The following is a 23,372-nucleotide window of genomic DNA, read 5'->3' as shown; positions in this document are numbered from 1 at the left end:
CACCTACGTTACTATAATTGTTACTACTGGCTATTGTCTCATTGAAACTGGATGAAAGGATGGAAAAAGAATAAAAAATGTAGGAAGAGTACGGTGAAATCAGAGCCTGCTTGAAAGCTATCTCCTACCTACGAAAATTTTACTAAATTTATCAGAAGATGTATATAGATAGAAAAATGTGCAAAATGTAAATAACAACATATATATAAAAAACTTAAAAAGAGGTATATTGATGATGCTTATAAGCTGATTTTAAACACGCCTAAATGACAATAATTTACTTTTGCCATTTATCGAGTCCAAAGCCTGGATAAAGTGTGATGGAAATCTGATTATTTTTAACAACCTGTTGTTGTTGTGGTCTTCAGTCCTGAGACTGGTTTGATGCAGCTCTCCATGCTACTCTATCCTGTGCAAGCTTCTTCATCTCCCAATACCTACTGCAACCTACATCCTTCTGAATCTGTTTAGTGTATTCATCTCTTGGTCTCCCTCTACGATTTTTACCCTCCACGCTGCCCTCCAATACTAAACTGGTGATCCCTTGATGCCTCAGACCATTTCCTACCAACCGATCCCTTCTTCTAGTCAGGTTGTGCCACAAACTTCTCTTCTCCACAATCCTATTCAATACCTCCTCATTAGTTATGTGATCTACCCATCTAATCTTCAGAATTCTTCTGTAGCACCACATTTCGAAAGCTGCTATTCTCTTCTTGTCCAAACTAGTTATCGTCCATGTTTCACTTCCATACGTGGCTACGCTTAACAACCTATGCGGGCCATACTGCATTTTGCTTCCCTGGTTTCTCATATGATTCAAGGCAAATGCTGGAATGGTTTCTTAGAGGCCATGGTTGCTTCCTCCCTCTCCTATAACCACAAATTCGAGAGAAAGATAAATCTCTAACGATAATAACAGTCGACGCGACGTAAAACACCAAACACAAAATTTGTTTTCGCTGGGTTCTTGTGACGATGAACAAAGATATACTGAGCTAAGATTAAACATATCGCTGGAATGTAAACTCTGTTTCTGCGAGTGAACGTGTCATTCACTTTATAAAGCTTCTTAGATATATATACGTATACATACTTTAATGACGTAAGAATAAGACTGATAAGCTATTTAAATGTTATTGAATGTTTTGGCGATATTTGCTGTGATTAATGCCGAACTTGTAGAGGACTGCATGAAGAATTCCCTATTTCGTCACCTACACATCCAATATTTTAGTCTGGTTCAGACAGACGAGCCGGCCGTTGTGGACGAGTAGTTCTAGGCGCTTCAGTCTGGAACCACGCGACCGCTACGGTCGCAGGTTAGAATCCTGCCTCGGGCATGGATGTGGGTGATGTCCTTAGGTTAGTTAGGTTTAAGTAGTTCTAAGTTCTAGGGGACTGATGACCATAGATGTTAAGTCCCATAGTGCTCAGTGCCATTTGAACCATTTGAACCTGATACACTATGAGATGTGTTCCTGGCTAAAGTGGAAAAGTGATTTTATGTTCATATCCACTGATTCCTCATATGTAACCTCGCATAGATATACGTTCTCAATATTAAACAAGTATTTGATGAAAATGAATCGTTTCTTTTTGGGAAAACCTGCAGTTGGGCGTCCAACCCAAAGATATACGTCGGCCACGTCACTAAACTTCGTCATCAAATATATCGCAGTTTTTAATCCAAATGTACGATTTCACCTGTCTGCATACTTAGCCATTAACTCCGTTCTGCACCTAGCACAATTTGTCCGATTTTCGAAGCCATTGAGGTTTGTTTTCTTTGAATAACGATCTTCAGAAGGTGCTGAATTTGAAAAACGTTTATCGGAGGTGACTCCTTTCCAATGTAAACACAGGGCCCTTATTTCTCGAATACACCTCATAGAACGATGGGTGATGTGGTGGTGATGGTGGTGAAGATCTCGTAGATACGGCGCAAACCGTCGTGATCATGAGGTAAAATACACTGCCGGTAAAAGGATTTAGTACACTCTTATAGAGGTTTTTTATTCACTTAAAATGTATTGTTGTAACAGTATATATGGAGTATATGAAAGGATTACATTTACAGATCAATATTACAAGCACTTATGAGATAGCAGGTATCGATCCTTGCTGAAATACTCGCATTAGTACGTGATGTAGCCTCCACAGGTGTCAATGCAGGCGTTGACTCTGGTACCCAGTCGATCCGTGCAGATACCGAATACTGTTCTGGGATTCGTTATACCTCTCCCGCTCCGTCTGTTTACGTAATTCTGTAAGAGTTGTTGGTTGACGAGTCGCGTGAGACACTTCTCTTCCCGTCGTATGCCACACGTGCTCGACTGAAGACAAGTCCGGAGATCGTGCTGGTCACGGAAGTTGCTGCTCGTCTTATACAGCACATGGAGTTCCACTCACACTGTGTGGGAAGGCATTGCCTGTTGGAACAACATATCACATTCCTGTTTCAAGACCGTGAAAATAACGGGTCTGAAACACTACTGGTCATTACAATTGCTACAACACGAAGATGAAGTGCTACAAACGCGAAATTTAAGAGACAGGAAGAAGATGCTGTGACATGCAAATGATTAGCTTTTCGTAGCATTCACTCAAGGTTGGCGCCGGTGGCGACACCTACAACGTGCCGACATGAGGAAAGTTTCCAACCGATTTCTCATACACAAACAGCAGTTGACCAGCGTTTCCTGGTGAAACGTTGTTGTGATACCTCGTGTAAGGAGGAGAAATGCGTACCATCACGTTTCCGACTTTAATAAAGGTCGGATTGTAGCCTGTCGTGTTGAAGTTTATCGTATCGCGACGTTGCTGCTCGCGTTGGTCGAAATCCAATGACTGTTAGCAGAATATGGAATCGGTGGGTTCAGGAGGGTAATATAGAATGCTGCGCTGGATCCCAACTGCCTCGCATCACTAGCAGTCGAGATGACAGGCATCTTATCCGCACGATTGTAACGAATTGTGCAACCACGTCTCGATCCCTGAGTCAACAGATGGGGACGTTGGCAAGACAACAACCATCTGCACGAACAGTTCGACGACGTTTGCAGCAGCATGGACTATCAGCTCGGAGACCGTGACTGCGGTTACACTTGACGCTGCATCACAGACAGGAGCACCTGCGATGGTGTACTCAACGACGAACCTGGGTGCACAAATGGCAAAACGTCATTTTTTCGGATGAATCCAGGTTCTGTTTACAGCATCATGGTGGTCGCATCCGTGTTTGGCGACATCGCGGTGAACGTACATTGGAAGCGTGTATTCGTCATCGCCATACTGGCGTATCACCCAGCGTGATGGAATGGGGTACCATTGGTTGCACGTCTCGGTCAACTCTTGTTCGCATTGACGGCACTTTGAACAGTGGACGTTACATTTCAGATGTGTTACGTCTCGTGGCTCTACCCTTCATTCGATCCCCGTGAAACCCTAAATTTCAGCAGGATAATGCACGACCGCATGTTGCAGGTCCTGTACGATATTTCTGGATACAGAAAATGTTCGACTGCTGCCCTGGCCAAATTATTCTCTAGATCTCTCACCAATTGAAAATGTCTGGTCAATGGTGGCCTAGCAACTGGCTCGTCACAATACGCCAGTCACTACTCTTGATGAACTGTGGTATCGTGTTGAAGTTACATGAGCAGCTGTACCTGTGCACGCCACTCAATCTCTGTTTGACTCATTGCCCAGGCGTATCAAGGCCGTCTCAGGATTTATGCACCCAAATTGCGTGAAAATGTAATCACATGGCATTTCTAGTATAATATATTTGTCCAATGAATACCCGTTTATCATCTGCATTTCTTCTTGGTGTAGTAATTTTAATGGACAGTAGTGTAACATTTTGCACATACCGAGCACTGGTTAGCGCCCCCTCCAGAAACTCCAAAGGCGAACGTGAGTTGCAGCTTATCGCACCCCATTCTATAGATCAGAGAGAGACATAGGTGGTGCTCAAATTGGTGTTGGTGGAATTTATGACAAATTCCAGTGAGACGCTAGCCAGTAGCAACAATTATAGTAACGTAGATGAAACTCATAAAGATTATATTCTATCGGAGATATTTGGTGAAGCTATTTGTTAAGGCGGCGGAGCAGATGTCTAATTAGCTGGAGACGAATCTTGTGCTGTATCGACGGAAGTATGTGCAGGAATTGGTGAAGGCGGCGTAGCAAAAGCCTCGTCAGCGGGTGATGAATTTTATTATGTACTGCCGGAAGTGGATGATTTATTGTTAAAGGGAAGCAAAGGTGAGGTTTCTGTTGTGTCTAGACAAGACAGCCTAGACACAATGAGAGGAAGCCGAAGGGCACGCGCTAAGTTAAAGGAGGATGGCGTGAGATCTGAAACAGTATACGTAATGAATGCTATAAAGAAAAGTACGTAGCTTCTGGAATACTTAACTGAAATCCATCCTTTTGGTACATCTGGAGATTGTGGCTATACAAGTGAGACTCTTTAGATACATGCAATGTTACTAATGGCGCCTTGCTAGGTCGTAGCCATTGACTTAGCTGAAGGCTATTCTAACTATTGGCTCCGCAAATGAGCGAGGCTTCGTCACTGTAGTCGCTAGCAAAGTCGTCCGTACAACTGGGGCGAGTGCTATTCCGTATCTCGAGACCTGCCTTGTGGTGGCGCTCGGTCTGCGATCACACAGTGGCGACACGCGGGTCCGACATGTACTAATGGACCGCGGCCGATTTAAAACTACCACCTAGCAAGTGTGGTGTCTGGCGGTGACACCACATTCCTCCCCCGCAAATCGGCGAACGGTCGTGTTATAAGGCTTCCGCCCGCCGTGGGGAGGACCCCATGTTGACGTATGCGATGAGGTGGGGAGCCTAACAACAGGCGAGGCTGTGCCACCCGCACCCGGCCATTCGGTCCGAGGGGAGCTAGGAAACGCCTGAAAACCTAGTCCAGGGTGCACGTCAACATGCGGCGTATGCGCCCGTAAAGAGACAGGAGGGGCCGAAGGGTCGACCTCCATTGCATCGGGGTACCCGACGCGTGAAGATGCCATGTGGTCCGGAGCGGGCAAGAGTTCCATGGCGGAGGACAGCTGGTCACGGGAAGCGATCGGCGGCGCGTGACCCAGGGAGGCGCTAGGCGGCTGCAGCGAGGCGTCCACTGCGGGCGGCGCCGGCGGGAGAACAGGCGGCGGCGGCGGCGGCTGCGGCGGCGCGTCGCCATGGGGCAAATTGGAAGGCATCGTCGGTAACACCTGGGGATGAGGCGAGCCAGTAGATGGGTCCCCAGGGCGCTGACCGGACGGCACCGTCGCTGAAAGCAGACGGGGAGCGGCAGAACCCGTGCGACGACAGAGGCGCAGCTGATTGAGATGCCGAGGCATCTCACCAGAGGCCCCCAAAACCAAATACATCGCGCGGCCGAGGCAGCGAAGAATGCGCCCTGCGAGCCAACGCCGTGAACCTCGATAGTTGCGATAGAATAAAACGTCGCCTGGAGCAAAAGCAGAAGTCTGCCGCTGCACAGGAACCTGATGCGGCGGTGCAGCAAAGACATCAAGGTTCGATGAGGACGACCGTGGAGCAACTCAGCCGGCGAGCGACCATCTCGGGGCTGAGAGCGATACGATGACAAAAAGAGCAACAACGCGTCCTCCCGAGAATGCGACTCTTTCAACTTCAACATCTGTGACTTGAAAGTCCGGACCAATCGTTCAGCGGCACCGTTTGACTGAGGCGAAAACGGCGCGGATATCAGATGTTGAATACCATTGGCCTGGCAGAATGACTGAAATTCTGCGGACATGAATTGTGGGCCATTGTCGGAAACAATAGTCTGCGGAAGACCTGCAATGCAAAAGATAGCAGACAACGCTTGGATGGTGGCAGAGGACGTCGTGGAAGACATCCGGACAACAAAAGGAAAATTACTGAAGGCATCTACCAGAACCAACCATCGAGCATTCCAGAATGGACCACCAAAATCGATGTGCAAGCGTTGCCAAGGGGAAGTGGCTTTTGGCCATGCAAAGACTTTCCGCGGCGGTGCGGATTGTTGTTCGGCACACGCCATGTAAGAAGAACACATATTCGTAATCGCAGCATCGATTCCGAACCAAGTACAGTGCTGACGAGCAAGTTGTTTTGTTCGCACTATACCCCAATGTCCTTGGTGAAGAAGCCGTTAAACAGAGGACTGTAACGAACGTGGGACCACGACTCTGGACAGATCATTATCAGAAGGCAAAAACAAAACACCACGTCGAACAAAAAGTCTCTTCTTGTGAGCAAAAAATCGGCGAACCAACGGATCCTCGATCCGTGACGTTGGCAAGGGCCATTGCGTAGCAACAAAACGCAAAACGGTAGCAAGGACCGGGTCAGTAGCTGTGGCTGTAGCTACACGACGAAAATCAATCGGAAACGATTCGACCACTGCATCGGTTTCCGAATCAATGAACATGCAAGCAAGTTCGGAAGAATCGAATGCTCTATCCTCAGCAACAGGCAAACGGGACAACGCATCGGCGTTTCCATGCTTAGCAGTGGACCGATACAAGATATCATAGCGGTACTGCGAGAGCAAAATAGACCAGCGAATGAATTTCTGCGCTGTACGCGGAGGTACAGGCTTGTTCGGATGAAAAAGCGATGTCAAAGGTTTGTGGTCTGTGATGATGGTAAAGTGACGACCATACAAGAAATCATGGAACTTAGTAACACCAAACACGAGAGCCAAAGCTTCTTTCTCTATCTGTGAATAATTTCTTTGCGCAGACGAGAGCAATTTTGACGCAAAGGCAATAGGGCGATCATGCGATCCATCTTTGTGCGCAAGCACAGCACCGATCCCGAAATCCGATGCATCTACCATCAACAAAAGGGGTTTCTGGGGATCGAATGGCGTAAGGCAAGTATTTGAAAGCAACGCCGATTTCAACTGGCGAAAGGCGCGTTCGCATTCCGTCGTCCAGACGAACGGAACACCCTTATGGCGTAAGCTATGAAGCGGAGCTGAAATGGAAGAGGCATTGCGCACATTCACTCACACCTTGTGATTCTAAATCGTGTAATGTTCTTGCGACCTCATCACGCAATGCGTGAGGAACATTGCGCGCTCTGAAAAATTTCGGTTGCGCGTTTACTTTCAGTTCCAAATGTGCTTCATAGTTCTTAGCGCAACCAAGGCCCGGTGCAAAAATGTCTGCAAATTCTTCACATAGCCAAGAAACACTGGCGGAAGGCACAGTCTCATTCACTGATAGGACCTGATTGACTATAGACATGTTAAACAATTGAAATAAATCTAAACCAAACAAGTTCACTACAGTAGAAGAACGAAGAACGTAAAATGACACAAGTTTTGTTTGTCCCTTATATGTTGCCAGAAGGCTGCACTGTCCTAACACAGGGATATTCTGACCTGAATAACTAGTTAACTTAACATTTGCGGCACGCAACGGAGGTTTGCCAAGTTGTTTGTACGTGTCGTGATTGAGCAATGAAACAGCAGCTCCGGTATCGAGCTGGAATGGTATGACCTTGCCATTAAAGTCCAAATCTACAAAAAGTTTATTGTCCTGCTGACGACAAGAGCGACTTTCGCGTGCAATTTGAACTGATACAGGTACAGCATCACTTGCTAACTGACGTGATTTCCGGCGACGTCGACGCACACTTTTTGTGGGATGAACACAGTCACTATTAGAGAACATGGCACTGGACGGGGTGGAATTAATTACATGAATGTCCATGGGCGAAGGTCCATGAGCCCGAGTGTCCTTGGGTCGATTCCGGCGCGAAGCAAAGGGCCTGGAATGGTTGTGATTGTCTGATCTGAGCTTTTTCTGGCAAACACTTTGAACATGTCCTTTCTTATGACAGAAAAAGCAAATAGCTTGGCGTGACGGGCAATTTTCACGCGAATGTCTAGTAGCACACCGCGGGCATGATTTCACTGCAGTTGTATGGTGTCGCGGCACACCTGGTTTAGAGCGTGGCGGCAGCTGCACGGACGTGTGCGAGGGCAGTTTACCGGGCCGTGCAGCGCGCCCGGCGGGCCAGTTAACTTGACACACGGCTGGCGAAGTTGCAAATGATTCCTGAGCAAAGTCAAGCGTGTCTTGTCTATCCAATATGTCTATCACTTGTTGAAGGGAGGGATTGACGAGTTTCAAAATCTGTTCCCGTAGGCGAACATCAGAAACGTTCTGTGCTATTGCATCACATACCATAGTATCTGAATAAGGGAGTCCACATTCACACTCAAAAGCACAAGCCCTTGTAAGGCCTTGCAATGTTGCAACCCACTCCCTATTAGTCTGACCGGCCGTACGTTTTGTACGAAAGAACATATACCTTTTTACAACTACATTAACTGTTTCCTTGAAATAGGCATCTAAAGCAGACAAAATTTCTTCGTAGGACAGAGTTGCTACGTCGCGTCGGGGAAATAATTTCACTATCACACAGTACGTTTGCACCCCTCCACACGCCAATAAATGAGGCTGCCGCTCGTTACCTTGAATTCTGTAGGCGGCGAGATGAAATCCAAACTGGCGAGACCACTCTGTCCATGTTTCCTGAGCTGGGTCAAAATGCCGGAACGTGGGTGCAACTGCATGTCGTGGCTGCGGTAGCGATGAAGCGGCGGCGGCCGCATCGTTTTGCAGTGCACGTTGACCCTGGACGAGCTGTCCAAGGGCATCCAATAACGCCTGCGTCTGCTGATTCTGCAAGTGATAAAATTCGGGCAGTACATCTGGCGAAGCCATGACACAAGGAAATGTAAGCAATTAGAAAGAACAAGACCCTTTGTAGACTCGTCGCCAAAAATTTTTGTGTCTAGACAAGACAGCCTAGACACAATGAGAGGAAGCCGAAGGGCACGCGCTAAGTTAAAGGAGGATGGCGTGAGGTCTGAAACAGTATACGTAATGAATGCTATAAAGAAAAGTACATAGCTTCTGGAATACTTAAGTTTAATCCATCCTTTTGGTACATCTGGAGATTGTGGCTATACAAGTGAGACTCTTTAGATACATGCAATGTTACTAATGGCGCCTTGCTAGGTCGTAGCCATTGACTTAGCTGAAGGCTATTCTAACTATTGGCTCTGCAAATGAGCGAGGCTTCATCAGTGTAGTCGCTAGCAAAGTCGTCCGTACAACTGGGGCGAGTGCTATTCCGTATCTCGAGACCTGCCTTGTGGTGGCGCTCGGTCTGCGATCACACAGTGGCGACACGCGGGTCCGACATGTACTAATGGACCGCGGCCGATTTAAAACTACCACCTAGCAAGTGTGGTGTCTGGCGGTGACACCACAGTTTCAGAGGCTGATGCTGCGGAAGTTGAGGCCACTGGTTTAGGTATCTCGGAGGAATGAGTTTGTGCATTCATTTCTGTTGATAGAAATGTCGCAATGGCTCGTGATGAAAGCACGAATTATGAGTGAATATGGAACGAAGAATGTGAAAGTAGTGTCAGAAGTGTGATCAGAACGAAAAGTGTCTGAGGAATCTGAGAGGAGAGAAAATGTTACGAAGACAGAAGTAGCTCCGAATTTGGCGGAATTCGAGTGTGCTGTGATTTCTGTTGTGGTGCAGTGCAGTAACAGCAAAGTGAATGGTGTATCGGAGGGGGTTGGTAAAGTTATTGGTGGTGGTTTCTATAATGTATTGACAGATGTAACGGATGTTTTAAATAATGAATGTTATGAAATATCGGAGAATGTTAATAGAGTTAACTGTAATTAAGTTTGTATTGATTCAGCAGAAATAACTGACTTTTGTGTAAGATAGACTAAGTATGAAGTTTTACTGTTACTTGTGAAATATTACACCTCCTGATACCTTTTACTTCTGAGGAACCGATCGGTATATTTGATGCTTACGAGGATGATGAAACGACAGGTTTTAAAAGTGATTTAAATACTACGAATGAGTAGGAGGTAGATCGGGAGTTTCCAGGAGCGCATAATGAGATTGAGGATTGTTCTGAAATTATATTGTGTACCATAAATATGGAAGAGAGGGAGGGGTCGTTAAAAATAACCTTTTGAGGGGGGAGTGTTAAACACTGGATGAAATGAAAGATGAGCAACCTCAACGTGAAATGAAGGATGTTGATGAAGAAAGAAGGTAGGCGTTTCCAGAATCTAAAAGCGGCGTCCCAGTGGTAGTCACAAATTTTGTATGTGAACGTAAGAGTCCGTTGATGAACAAGGAAAGGGGGCTCGAATTTGAGCTGGTGAAAAAGCGAAAAAAGTGAAATTCAGAAGATACTCACACTGGCGAAATAAATGTTATAAGAAGCAACAGTGACAGAGTTATACCTTGTAAAAGAAGAAGGCCATTTGTATTAATATAAGTGTGTAGATATGTGTATTTTCATGTTATGTTTTAAGAATTTTAGTGGAATATTTCTTTTTTGTATCAGGAGTAATTGATAAATTTAAGATGTAAGTGATAAAATATGAAGGCAAAATCTAGTGCAAGGAGTGAGTAAATACTGGCCGCACAAATGTTGGCGCGAGGAGGTCGACAAAACTTAATTAAGTTTCATTATTTATGAAGGAGAAAAATATGAATGGTACTGTACATATTGTACATAATATTTAGGAGGAAGTTTCAAGGGATAATTTGACCATTTGGCAGACCCCCGTATTGACGACGTAGTAATAAACATACCTGGTGTAGAGAAACAACTGAAAGATTTGAAAGCAAATATATCACCATGTCAGGATGGAATCCAGGTTCGATTTTACAAAACGTACTCTACGGCATTGGCCCCTAACCTAGCTTGCATTTATCGTGAATCTCTAGCCCAGAAATAGTCCCAAGTGACTCGAAAAAAGCGCACATGACTCCAGTATATAAGATGGATAAAAGAACGGACGTGCGATATTGCAGAACAAGTTAGCAACAGAAGTTAGAGAACTTCTGTTTGTTGCAGAATACTTGAACATATTCTCAGTTCGAATATAATAAAGTTTCTTGAGACTGAGATGCTTACGTTCACGAATCAGCATAGTTTTAGAAAGCATCGCTCGTGCGAGACTCAGCTTGCCCTTTTCTCACGTGATATACTGAGAATTATGAACTAAGGGCAACAGGTAGATTCCATATTTCTAGATTTCCAGACAGCATTTGACTCGGTGCCCCATTGCAGGCTGTTAACGAAGGTACGAGCATATGGAATAAGTTCGCAGACATGTGAGTGGCTCGAAGACTCCTTAAATAATAGAACCCAGTATGTTGTCATCGACGGCAAGTGTTCTCCAGAGACAAGGGTATAGTAGGAGTGCCCCATGGAAGTGTGATAGGACCACTGTTGGTCTCTGTATATGTAACTGATGACACGGTGGGCAGCAGTCTGCGGTTGTTTGCTGATGATGCTGTTGTGTATGGCAAGGTGTCGAAGTGGAGTGACTGTAGGAAGATAGAAGACGACTTACATAAAATTTCCAGTTGGTGTGATGAAGGGCAGTTAGCCCTAATGTAAGTTAATGAGGATGAGTAAGTATAACAAACCTGTAATGTTCGTATACAGTATTACCAGCATCCTGCTTGACACAGCTAAATCGTTTACATACCTGGGCGTAGCATTGCAAAGCCGTATGAGGTGGAACGAGCACGTGAGAACTGTGGTAGGGAAGATGAATGGTCGACTTCAGTTTATTGGGAGAATTTTAGGAAATTGTGAGGAGGGAACTCATATAGGACGCTGGTGCGACCTATTCTTGACCACTATTCGAGTGTCTGGGATCCCTACCAGGTAAGATTGAAGGAACCAATCCAGAGGCGGGCTGCTAGATTTGTTACTTTTAGGTTCGAACAACACGTGTTACGGAAATACTTCGGGAACTCAAATGGGAATTCCTGGACGGAATTCGACATTCTTTTCGAGAAACACTATTGATAAAATTTAAAGAACCGGCATTTGAAGCTGACTGTCGTACGATTGTATTGCCGCAACATACATTGCGCATAAGGACCACGAATATAAGATACGAGAGATTACGGCTGATACGGAGGCATATAGGCAGTCGTTTGTCCCTCGCTCTATTTGCAAGTGGAACAGGAAAAGAAATGAGAAGTAGTGGTACAGGCTACACCCCGCCACAAACCGTATAGCGGCTTGTGGAGTATCTATATAGATGTAGATATTTTACTTGTAGTATTTTGCATGGAATTTTGATGTAATGTGATTGGTTTATTTTAAATTATTGTTCGCAAAAAATTTGGTTAGTGGAGGTTAGCAGACCTCATTAAAAATTTAATTGCTTGTGGGAGTAGAACCTGTAGCTACGTAAAAAGTATAAGCATAGTTTTGGGAATATAGTTCTTTGGATAATCCTATAATATATGTTATTTTGAAGCGATTTTGGAACAGATTTATGGATTTAAAATTCTGGGGCTAGTGGTATTTTAGTGCAAACATGAGTGAACATTTGCTGACTTTATGATGCAGTAATCTACTAAGTTGAAATGAGAGTTGAAGGGACGGTTTCTGCACAGCGTAGTATTAGTTTTAAATTTTCTTATTAGATGCGGTAAAATTGTACAGCAAGGATAGAATTAGTTGGTTTCTGGTGTCGAACAAATTTCATAGCATAAAAGAATTGTTTTGTAGAGGGGACATTGACAGAGAGTTTGAAGTTTCAAGCGGAATCAAGTGTTTTTCCTATGCGATAAATGAATTTTTGCTTGCTGTCTTGTTTGTGAATGTATCGATTCCACAGAGGAGGACGTATCTGATCTATGGGGATTCGAGAAGTCGTATGATTATTGGTGCTGAAGGACGCTAGCTGTCGAAATACGACAGTGGTGTCACTATCGTATTTCGACAGCTATCGTCCTTCAGCACTGACGGTGACTGGGGATTGACGCCCGTTTCAGTGCAGTATGTGGCCAAAGGGAGGATGAATTTCTGCAGGCAACTGGACCGAGAACAATCTAAACTTCGATTCCATCACACCGATTATGTGCTCTGTCTGTGAAAGTAAAGTAGTGGTCAAAGCAGAAGGTGCTATCAAATGAGGGCAAAAGCGCTAAGAATCTTTTGAGAAGAAGGAGCTGACTCGAGAGTTTATTTAAATTTACGTGTTTATTTTAATTAACATGCCGTAATTTCATAATTTTTGTTTCATTCAGGAAAATTAAGGTGATAATATGACATATCCGCAGCTACACGCTGTTTCATACACCTTCACAAACATACTTACACTATTATTCTGACACGCAAGTATGATGTTCCATTTATTGCGGTATTTCTCTACTATTTTATGTAAATACACTACTAGCCATTAAAATTGCTACACCACGAAGATGACGTGCTACAGACGAGAAATTTAACCGACAGGAAGAAGATGCTGTGATCTGGAGATGATTAGCTGTACAGAGAATTCACACAAGGTTGGCGCCGGTGGTGACACCTACAACGTGCTGACATGAGGAAAGTTTCCAACCGATTTCTCATACACAAACAGCAGTTGACCGGCGTTGCCTGGTGAAACGTTGTGATGCCTCGTGTAAGGAGGAGAAATGCGTACCATGACGTTTCCGACTTTGATAAAGGTCGGACTGTAGCTTATCGCAATTGCGGTTTATCTTATCGCGACATTGCTGTTCACGTTGGTCGAGATCCAATGAGTGTTAGCAGAATATGGAATCGGTGGGTTCAGGAGGATAATACGGAACGCCGTGCTGGATCCCAACGGCCTCGTATCACTAGCAGTCGAGATGACAGGCATCTTATCCGCATGGCTGTAACGGCTCGTGCAGCCACGACTCGATCCCTGAAACAACCATCTGCACGAACAGTTCGACGAAGTTTGCAGCAGCGTGGACAATAAGCTCAGAGATCATGGCTGCTGTTACCGTTGATGCTGCATCACAGACAGGAGCGCCTGCGATGGTGTACTCAACGACGAACCTGGGAGCACGAATGGCAAAACGTCATTTTTTCGGATGAATCCTGGTTCTGTTTACAGCATCATGATGGTCGCATCCGTGTTTGGTGTCATCGCTGTGAACGCACATTGGAAGGGTGTATTCGTCATCACCATACTGGTGTATCACCAGGCGTGATGGTATGAGGTGCCATTCGTTACACGTCTCGGTCAACTCTTGTTCGCATTGACGGCACTTTGAATAGTGGACATTGCATTCCAGATGTGTTACGACCCGTGTTCTACCCTTTATTCGATCCCTGCGAAACCCTACATTTCAGCAGGATAATCCACGATCGCATGTTGCAGATCCTGTACGGTCCTTTCTGGATACAGAAAATGTTCGGCTGCTGGCCTGGCGAGCACATTCTCCAGATCTCTCGCCAATTGAAAATGTCTGGTCAATGGTGGCCGGACAACTGGCTCGTCACAACACGCCAGTTACTACTCTTTATGTGGTATCGTGTTGAATCTGCATGGGCAGCTGAACCTGTACACGCCATCCAAGTTCGACTCAATGCCGAAGCGTATCAAGGTCGTTATTACGGCGAGAGGTGATTGTTCTGGGTACTGGTTTCTCAGGATCTATGCTCCCAAATTGGGTGAAAATGTAATCACATGTCAGTTCTAGTATATTTGTCCAATGAATACCCGTTTATCATCTGCATTTCTTCTTGGTGTAGCAATTTTAATGGCCAGTAGTGTACGTTAAATTTGGTGCAAATGAATGTGCCAAATTAGCGAACTAATGTGCCACATTACGTGGATGTGTGTAATGTTACGAGTATGTAAGCGAGTTGTTCGTCCACCTAGGACTGGTACTGATGAGAGATGAATTTGCGTGTTTGGCTGAGCACGAACCGTCGGGACGAGGAGGTCACGCGACCGCTCCAGGCGAACGAGGGAGACACAGAAGGAGCGCGTGGCCGGAAACGGGGAAAATCCCAAGGCTAGGAATTTGGACTGCTGTTACTCACATAGCCTCTGTACAGGAGGTGCTCCAAGAAATGGTGGAGTGTCAGACAGTCTTAAACATGGCTAAGTTACAGCTCTTTGACATTTCACAGTAGCTGACAGTGCACGCGTACTTAGGCGAGCTAATCGGTCGCCCAGTATCGGTACGAGGTCAGGTGAAATTGTCGTGCTGCTGAAAGCTATGCGTCCCCAAGGCCGAGAGGGCATCGCGGCCGAGCGGCCCCTGTGGTCGCTGTAGGCTCTTTGACAGTCTATAATAATTTACAATGAAATATTAATGCAAATCTGAACACATTGGCGATTTGAGATAAATGAGGTACATCCAATGACACTACAATATTTCAATATCTTTAAAACTACAGAAGCTAACATTGCACAGCAAATCAAAAATTTCAGGATGAACCTGTGCATAAATAACTTTTAAAGACTTCGTGCGATTTCAGCATGCGGCATCTCAGAGGATAGCATTGCACTATAGCTACCAGATTTGAAAGCTTCGTATCTGTATCTATGTTAATGATTTGTTTATAAAGTCTTTTATATCTTTTTATTACGCAGATGTTTGTCAGAACTTCGTATTCTTCACATTTACAGAGCATATGAACACTGCGTCAACAACTCATATTTCGTCATACTTGTGTTTTTATTTAATGTACAGTTTATTATTTGGCCAGTAACCTTAAATATTGACTGCCAGTACTATTAAAAAACTATGCTAATTAAAAATAGTGAGACACATGTGTTAGCGGATAGCATAATTAAAAAGAGAACCAAAAAACACTTCTGTCAATAATGCATAAATAGTTGTTTTAACAAAGTTTAGCTACAGTTTGTTGTCATTTAACGTGCGCGCGCTAGCGCAAGAACACTAGCATATTAATTGAGGTATATTCTTTTATTTGCAGTTACTATGAATGATCTGAGTGTGACCGACTATTTATAATATTTCTTCATGAAACATTGTTGTAATACATTACTTTAGTCTGGGAAGTGGTCATGTGGAGTCACATCATTTCTGTAGAGCTTAATAACGATGTATTTTTGGTGGGGATGGCCTTCAACCAACTGGAAAGCAGACAGTAGCGTAACACGACGGGAGTCAATTCGAGACTGGTACTTTTGGAGCGAGAATGTCAAGGGAGCGATTCTGGCACTTTACGTCAAATGCAGGAAGAAGGCAGACCTACCTATTGTAGCGTGCGTCATTCACTCATGGGAGGTGAACGGCCGCTACAATACTGTAACTTCTGAAGGGACTCTATATTACGAGAGGTATGAATGTTACCCAGAGTAGGGTATTGTATTACGGAATGGAGGATAGACAGGGTATGTGTTACTATTCTTTCTATCGCATGTGTCAAGCTGCGAATCATTATCTTCAACTCTTAACTGTTTTAAACTGGGGAATAGTTCGCGTATTGTTATTACGAGATGGACTTAGTTTTCGCATACCATATTACTATGAAGTTTCCGGATTTTGCTAAGATTTTAGTAACGTTTTCAACGTAACTTAAGGGCATTTGATAAGGGCATTTGCTGTCTGTATATTAACTGAGTACCGTATGAGCACATCCCATTTATTTGAGAAGTCCTTTCTTGAATAAACATTATTCAACAATGTTCTCTGTCGTCTGCATCAATTACAGACGTTAGAATACAATCCTTTGTGTTACATTATTCATTTAACTTTAATTTTGTATTTCTGTATACTTTATTAACTCGCAATTCTAGCCAGTGCTTTGACTTTTTAACTGCAGGATCATAGCTATAGAGCATTATTTTCAGCGAATTAGCTCCGGGGCATAAAAGCAGACGTGACTACATTGAGATACTCTTTTTAAACACTGCCGTGCATAGCCGACGTACCTAAAGTAGTAACCACAGGTAAAGACGCAACTGTTTTGCTCGTATGAGATGCTGTTTGGAAGAGCAACTTCCCCTACAGTAATCGTTAGGTACCGTCGCAATTCCCTTGGACCCTTCCCTCGGCATGTGATCGCCTTAATAGTTTATTATCTATGTAAATCTCACCTTACATTCATACATTACGTGCGTTGGAACGTTTCCTATTATTCCGTTGACCCCTTACGTTGGCACCGTTGGTGACGTGTCAAGTATACTTCTTGCTGGCGTGTTTGACCAGTCTCGAAGAAGCGTATAGCGTCCAGTTGATTTTGGTAGCGTTATCTGCCCCCGATATCCTTTTTGGCTTCCCTCTATCACGTACGTATGTCCTCTAGAACACTTTCCTAAGGCCTTGTCAGTATGATACCACTAGATATGTGAACTTTTTATCTAACTGTATGCCTTTCCTCTTTCTTACAGAACCCTTCCAGCAGCTCACAATATATATTGCCATGGTAACAGAGGCTTTAATGGCGCTGTACTCGAAGTGCTTGGAATTCAAAGGGCTGTTCTACAAATCTCGCATGGTGCTCCCGTGTGACGGCAAGGATGGCCTCAGTGGAAAATTCCTGTACATCCAAGACAATAGCAACGAGTACACACAGACGGTTCTCTGCGAAGTCGAAGTCTTCGCTTACAGAGGTAAGCTATAGCCATAAGCCAGCGGATTCTACGCTTACCACCTGTTGCTGGACAGGTCAAAGTGACGAGTAATTATAGATGAATCAGCATCAAAGGTGCTTCTGGCGCGCCAGCACTGTGGGAGAACGTTTGTTAAGATCGCTCTGATACACTCGTCTTTATTTTCCACAACAAGACCAATCAGTGTTTTCTCTTGCGTTACTAACACTGGAAGGACAAGACCCCACTTTATTTACTGTGGTTATACTCCATGAACGAAAGTAATATAATTTTTAATGTACATGTTTGTAACGACTTATAACGTAAAATTTTAGCTGCACAAAAAGGAGACCAGCAGCTTTGATACAAGCATTACAACTGTGAGCCAAATACACCCTCCATATTTCAAAGAGCTCTGCTATCCGCTACACAAATAAACAGGCCATATGACTCTAGGAAGGAGGTCATGCTCGATTTCGGCTGAGACTTTGTGAACCTGACGTGGAGTCTCCCCACCGAAAATGGAGAAGACCGGGTGAGAGGCTGCAATTTCCAATCCCTGCATCCGATATATATTCACACTGCTCATAACTTGATGAAGTGTTCCTCACATTACCTAGCAGGTTGTTCGTTTTGTTACTAAAAATGAAGCAGGTTGCATGGCCACTACCAGCTAAAAATTTCTGCTAACATAACGTTCGAAATATTTACTTAGTATCCATTCTTACCTCACTTTGTGGATAAGTTTGGTTACTAACTTTTAGCTTTCTTGTATACCGGCTGTTTGCTATTATAGGTACGAACAAAAGAGGTGAGTAGAGGACAATGAAAGAACCAAATAACACTAATAAACACAGGTCCGGAAAGCAATGGTTTCCCCGATATGAAGTTTTAGGACTGAGCACATGAACACCTAATAACAGAGTCCCCGAGGATCCAAACTGCTGATATACGCTTAAGGACAAAAATTACTGCAAGTTATCAACGTGGCCACCTTTCACGTGAAGGCAGGCGTCAGTGCGTCACCTCAGCGATTATCGTACAAGTTCAAAAAGCGCAGGTGTGTACTGAATGCATTCACAACCATCCAAAATGAGTTCCTGGAGTTCATCGACAGTATCAACACAGCTGGAATACAACAAATCGTTTAAATACGCCCACCCAAAAAATCCCAGGGGTTGAAGTCGGGGGACTTGGAAGTCTCTGTGTAGGTGAGTCAGAATCGATGCACTTGTTGGTGAAACGCTGTTTGTCAGTACTTTAGTATCCGGAATGACAAAATCATACGAGTACAGTTTATCACTGTGTTTGCAGTGTTTAGAAATAAATGCAGCCGTATGCATTAACAGTATTGCAACATTGAGATGACTGCGGTTGGTTTCTGGACCTGTGTTTATTCGGATTATGTGTGCGATTCATTCTCCTCTGCTTGCCCCTTTTGTTTGTACCTGTGACAGTCAAACAGTCTGTAGATGCGTAGCAGGCCGGGGTGGCCAAGCGGTTCTAGGTGCTACAGTCTGCCGGCCGCGGTGGTCTAGCGGTTCTAGGCGCTCAGTCCGAAACCCCGCGACTGCTACGGTCGCAGGTTCGAATCCTGCCTCGGCCATGGATGTGTGTGATGTCCTTAGGTTAGTTAGGTTTAAGTAGTTCTAAGTTCTAGGGGACTAATGACCACAGATGTTAAGTCCCATAGTGCTCAGAGCCATTTTTTTGTAGATGCGTAAACAAAGAAAACATCAAGTGGTGGAAACTTTAGTAGAAATGAAACGAACCTGCACCGACTGAAAATTTGTGTGAATGTACTACAATTATTGAAAATTTATTTCTTGACGTTTAATAGTATGGCTACAATTGATAGCAGCCTCAGGTAGAACTGCCTAGTAATATATAAAAAATTTTGAAGTAAAACTTACAATTCTTCCAAATAACTTATATTTTTTCCTAAAAATATGATGTACATAACTTACTTGACCTTCATGAAATATCTTTCAGTGTAAGCACCAAAACTAGACATGTTTCGTTCAGTTGTATTTGTGTAGCTTGTATTTTGCGGAACACTTGGAACTGGCTTGATCCTTTGTCAAAGCTAAATAGAATTGTTGTTCTCTCCAAACTTGGGTCTGCCAGTTGCTGGGAGGAACGCTACAGCTATTGGCTGCACTTCTGTTATAAGAGTCTGCGCTGAAACTGACCAGTTAGTGTACTACTCAATGCCTAAGTTTTCTTCCAACATATTCATTAGTTATATTTACATATGTGCCTCTGAAGTGTGCAGCACGGGGCACTTTGAATTCTGTGTGAGCTGCTATTTGCCTAACATATCTCTAGCGGTCATTTGCGAAAAGGACCGAAGGATAATCGCAGCTTCTGCACTGAAGAACTCTTCTTGAAGTGTTCTAGACAGTTTTTGTCAAATGTACAGGTGTTTCCTGCGAATACTGCCATTTAAGTGTTTCCAGCATTCCTTTTACACCATCTCGCCAGCCAAACAAACTTACGACCATTCGCAGCCCATTCCTTGTACATGCCCGATGTACCCAGTTACACCTGTCACGAGTTCCATACATTTAAGCAGTGCTCAAGTACGAGCAGTACAAATGTTTTGTACACAGTTTCTTTCGCAGACAGACTGCAGTATACCTTAGTATACTAACACAGCATCGTAGCCACTATTTACAATTTTTTCTTCATTTTCACCCAACGCCGTCAGTCATTTGTTCGGCATATACAGACTTGTCTTCCCCTTCAGTTTCGACGGTCTGCAGCTCCTTGTAGTACCGGAGAAGTTACTTACTAATGTCTTAACGCCTGTCCTATTATTCTACTAAACTAAACTACGTCCGAACAGGCCTTGGAAGACCCAACGGTACCGATCGGCCGCCGTGTCATCCTCAGCCCACAGGCGTCACTGGATGCGGATATGGAGGGGCATGAGGTCAACACGCCGCTCTCCCGTATGTCAATTTACGAGACCCGATGTCCTACTATTCTATCGTTTATTATTTTCTTCGTTTCCCACGTATCATTTCCTGACCGATTATGTGAAGAAAATCCTCATTTCTTATTTTAACAGTCCACCTAACATTTAGTATTCTTCTATAGCCCCAAATGACTAACGATTTACTTCCCTTCGTTTCTGATTTCCTCAGTTAGTTACTTAGTTGATTAGTTAGTTAGTTACATGTTCCATTGATCAGTTAAACGAGTTTTTATCGAAAAGATGTGGAACGAGTCAGTTTAAAAAAGACAAAACTCGGCGGGCGCTGATGCGGAGGATTTACTATGTGCTCGATGCACAATACGGTGATCCACCCTTGTGGTTGTAAGACGTGGTCGACCGGAATCTTCACGCCGAGTATGCCTGCCCGCACGTCCACATGCAGTCCAGCTTCGGACCGCTGACACATCCGAATGCCCAACAAATCTGAATATTACACGATTCGACTATCGACCAGATGGAGGCTTACAATGATGCCTGTTTCAGGCTCTTGACATCATACGTACTATCATACGAGTACGCGGCATCTCCACGTCATTCACAGTGATTCCACAACATATGACATTCTTCACGCACCTCATATACCCTATTAGGCGTGGTAACGACATAAAACTTGGTTCAAGAATCATAAAAGAAGGTTTTGTACATGGAAGAAGCCTGGAGATACTGGAAGGTCTCAGATAGATTATATAATGGTAAGACAAAGATTCAGGAACCAGGTTTTAAATTGTAAGACTTTCCCAGGGGCAGATGTGGACTCTGACCACAATCTATTGGTTATGAACTGTAGACTAAAACTGAAGACACTGCAAAAAGGTGGGAATTTGAGGAGATGGGACCTGGGTAAACTGAAAGAACCAGACGTTGTAGAGAGCTTCAGGGAGAGCATTAGGGAACGATTGACAGGAGTGGCGGAAAGAAATACAACAGAAGAAGAATGGGTAGCTTTGAGGGATGAAATAGTGAAGGCAGCAGAGGATAAAGTAGGTAAAAAGACGAGGGCTAGTGGAAATCCTTGGGTAACAGAAAATATACTGAATTTAATTGATGAAAGGAGAAAATATAAAAATGACTTAAATGACCAGGCAAAAAGGAATACAAACGTCTCAAAAATGAGATCGACAGGAAGTGCAAAATGGCTAACCAGGCATTGCTAGAGGACAAATATAAGGATTTAGAGGCGCATATCACCAGGGGTAAAATACACTCCTGGAAATTGAAATAAGAACACCGTGAATTCATTGTCCCAGGAAGGGGAAACTTTATTGTCACATTCCTGGGGTCAGATACATCACATGATCACACTGACAGAACCACAGGCGCATAGACACAGGCAACAGAGCATGCACAATGTCGGCACTAGTACAGTGTATATCCACCTTTCGCAGCAATGCAGGCTGCTATTCTCCCATGGAGACGATCGTAGAGATGTTGGATGTAGTCCTGTGGAACGGCTTGCCATGCCATTTCCACCTGGCGCCTCAGTTGGACCAGCGTTCGTGCTGGACGTGCAGACCGCGTAGACGACGCTTCATCCAGTCCCAAACATGCTCAATGGGGGACAGATCCGGAGATCTTGCTGGCCAGGGTAATTGACTTACACCTTCTAGAGCACGTTGGGTGGCACGGGATACATGCGGACGTGCATTGTCCTGTTGGAACAGCAACTTCCCTTGCCGGTCTAGGAATGGTAGAACGATGGGTTCGATGACGGTTTGGATGTACCGTGCACTATTCAGTATCCCCTCGACGATCACCAGTGGTGTACGGCCAGTGTAGGAGATCGCTCCCCACACCATGATGCCGGGTGTTGGCCCTGTGTGCCTCGGTCGTATGCAGTCCTGATTGTGGCGCTCACCTGCACGGCGCCAAACACGCATACGACCATCATTGGCACCAAGGCAGAAGCGACTCTCATCGCTGAAGACGACACGTCTCCATTCGTCCCTCCATTCACGCCTGTCGCGACACCACTGGAGGCGGGCTGCACGATGTTGGGGCGTGAGCGGAAGACGGCCTAACGGTGTGCGGGACCGTAGCCCAGCTTCATGGAGACGGTTGCGAATGGTCCTCGCCGATACCCCAGGAGCAACAGTGTCCCTAATTTGCTGGGGAGTGGCGGTGCGGTCCCCTACGGCACTGCGTAGGATCCTACGGTCTTGGCGTGCATCCGTGCGTCGCTGCGGTCCGGTCCCAGGTCGACGGGCACGTGCACCTTCCGCCGACCACTGGCGACAACATCGATGTACTGTGGAGACCTCACGCCCCACGTGTTGAGCAATTCGGCGGTACGTCCACCCGGCCTCCCGCACGCCCACTATACGCCCTCGCTCAAAGTCCGTCAACTGCACATACGGTTCACGTCCACGCTGTCGCGGCATGCTACCAGTGTTAAAGACTGCGATGGAGCTCCGTATGCCACGGCAAACTGGCTGACACTGACGGCGGCGGTGCACAAATGCTGCGCAGCTAGCGCCATTCGACGGCCAACACCGCGGTTCCTGGTGTGTCCGCTGTGCCGTGCGTGTGATCATTGCTTGTACATCCCTCTCGCAGTGTCCGGAGCAAGTATGGTAGGTCTGACACACCGGTGTCAATGTGTTCTTTTTTCCATTTCCAGGAAGTAGATACTGCCTACAGGAAAATTGAAGAGACCTTTGGAGAAAAGAGAACCACTTGCACGAATATCAAGAGCTCAGATGGGAACCCAGTTCTAAGCAAATAAGGGAAAGCAGAAAGGTGGAAGGAGTATAAAGAGGGTCTATACAAGGGCGATGTTCTTGAGGACAATATTATAGAAATGAAAGAGAATGTAGATGAAAATGAAATAGGAGATATGATACTGCGTGAAGAGTTTGACAGAGCACTGAAAGACCTAAGTTGAAACAAGGGCCCGGGAGAAGACAACATTCCATTAGAACTATTGA

The 23,372-nt window shown here is 44.9% G+C and overlaps 1 protein-coding gene across 1 annotated transcript in view; it reads left to right on the top strand.

The window, feature by feature from the left end:
* The window catches only part of LOC126470735 (uncharacterized), an 803,331-nt gene that overhangs the window by 589,439 nt on the left and 190,520 nt on the right, over nt 1-23,372 (top strand). The window contains exon 6 of the mRNA XM_050098738.1: nt 17,247-17,468. Coding sequence (XP_049954695.1) covers nt 17,247-17,468 — 222 coding nt within the window. The remainder of the gene's footprint in view (nt 1-17,246; nt 17,469-23,372) is intronic.

This window comes from Schistocerca serialis, chromosome 3 (genome assembly GCF_023864345.2).
Source record: "Schistocerca serialis cubense isolate TAMUIC-IGC-003099 chromosome 3, iqSchSeri2.2, whole genome shotgun sequence".
Lineage (NCBI taxonomy): Eukaryota > Metazoa > Arthropoda > Insecta > Orthoptera > Acrididae > Schistocerca > Schistocerca serialis.
The sequence above is the reverse complement of the archived record's forward strand: the minus strand, read 5'-3'. Positions and strand labels throughout refer to the sequence as shown.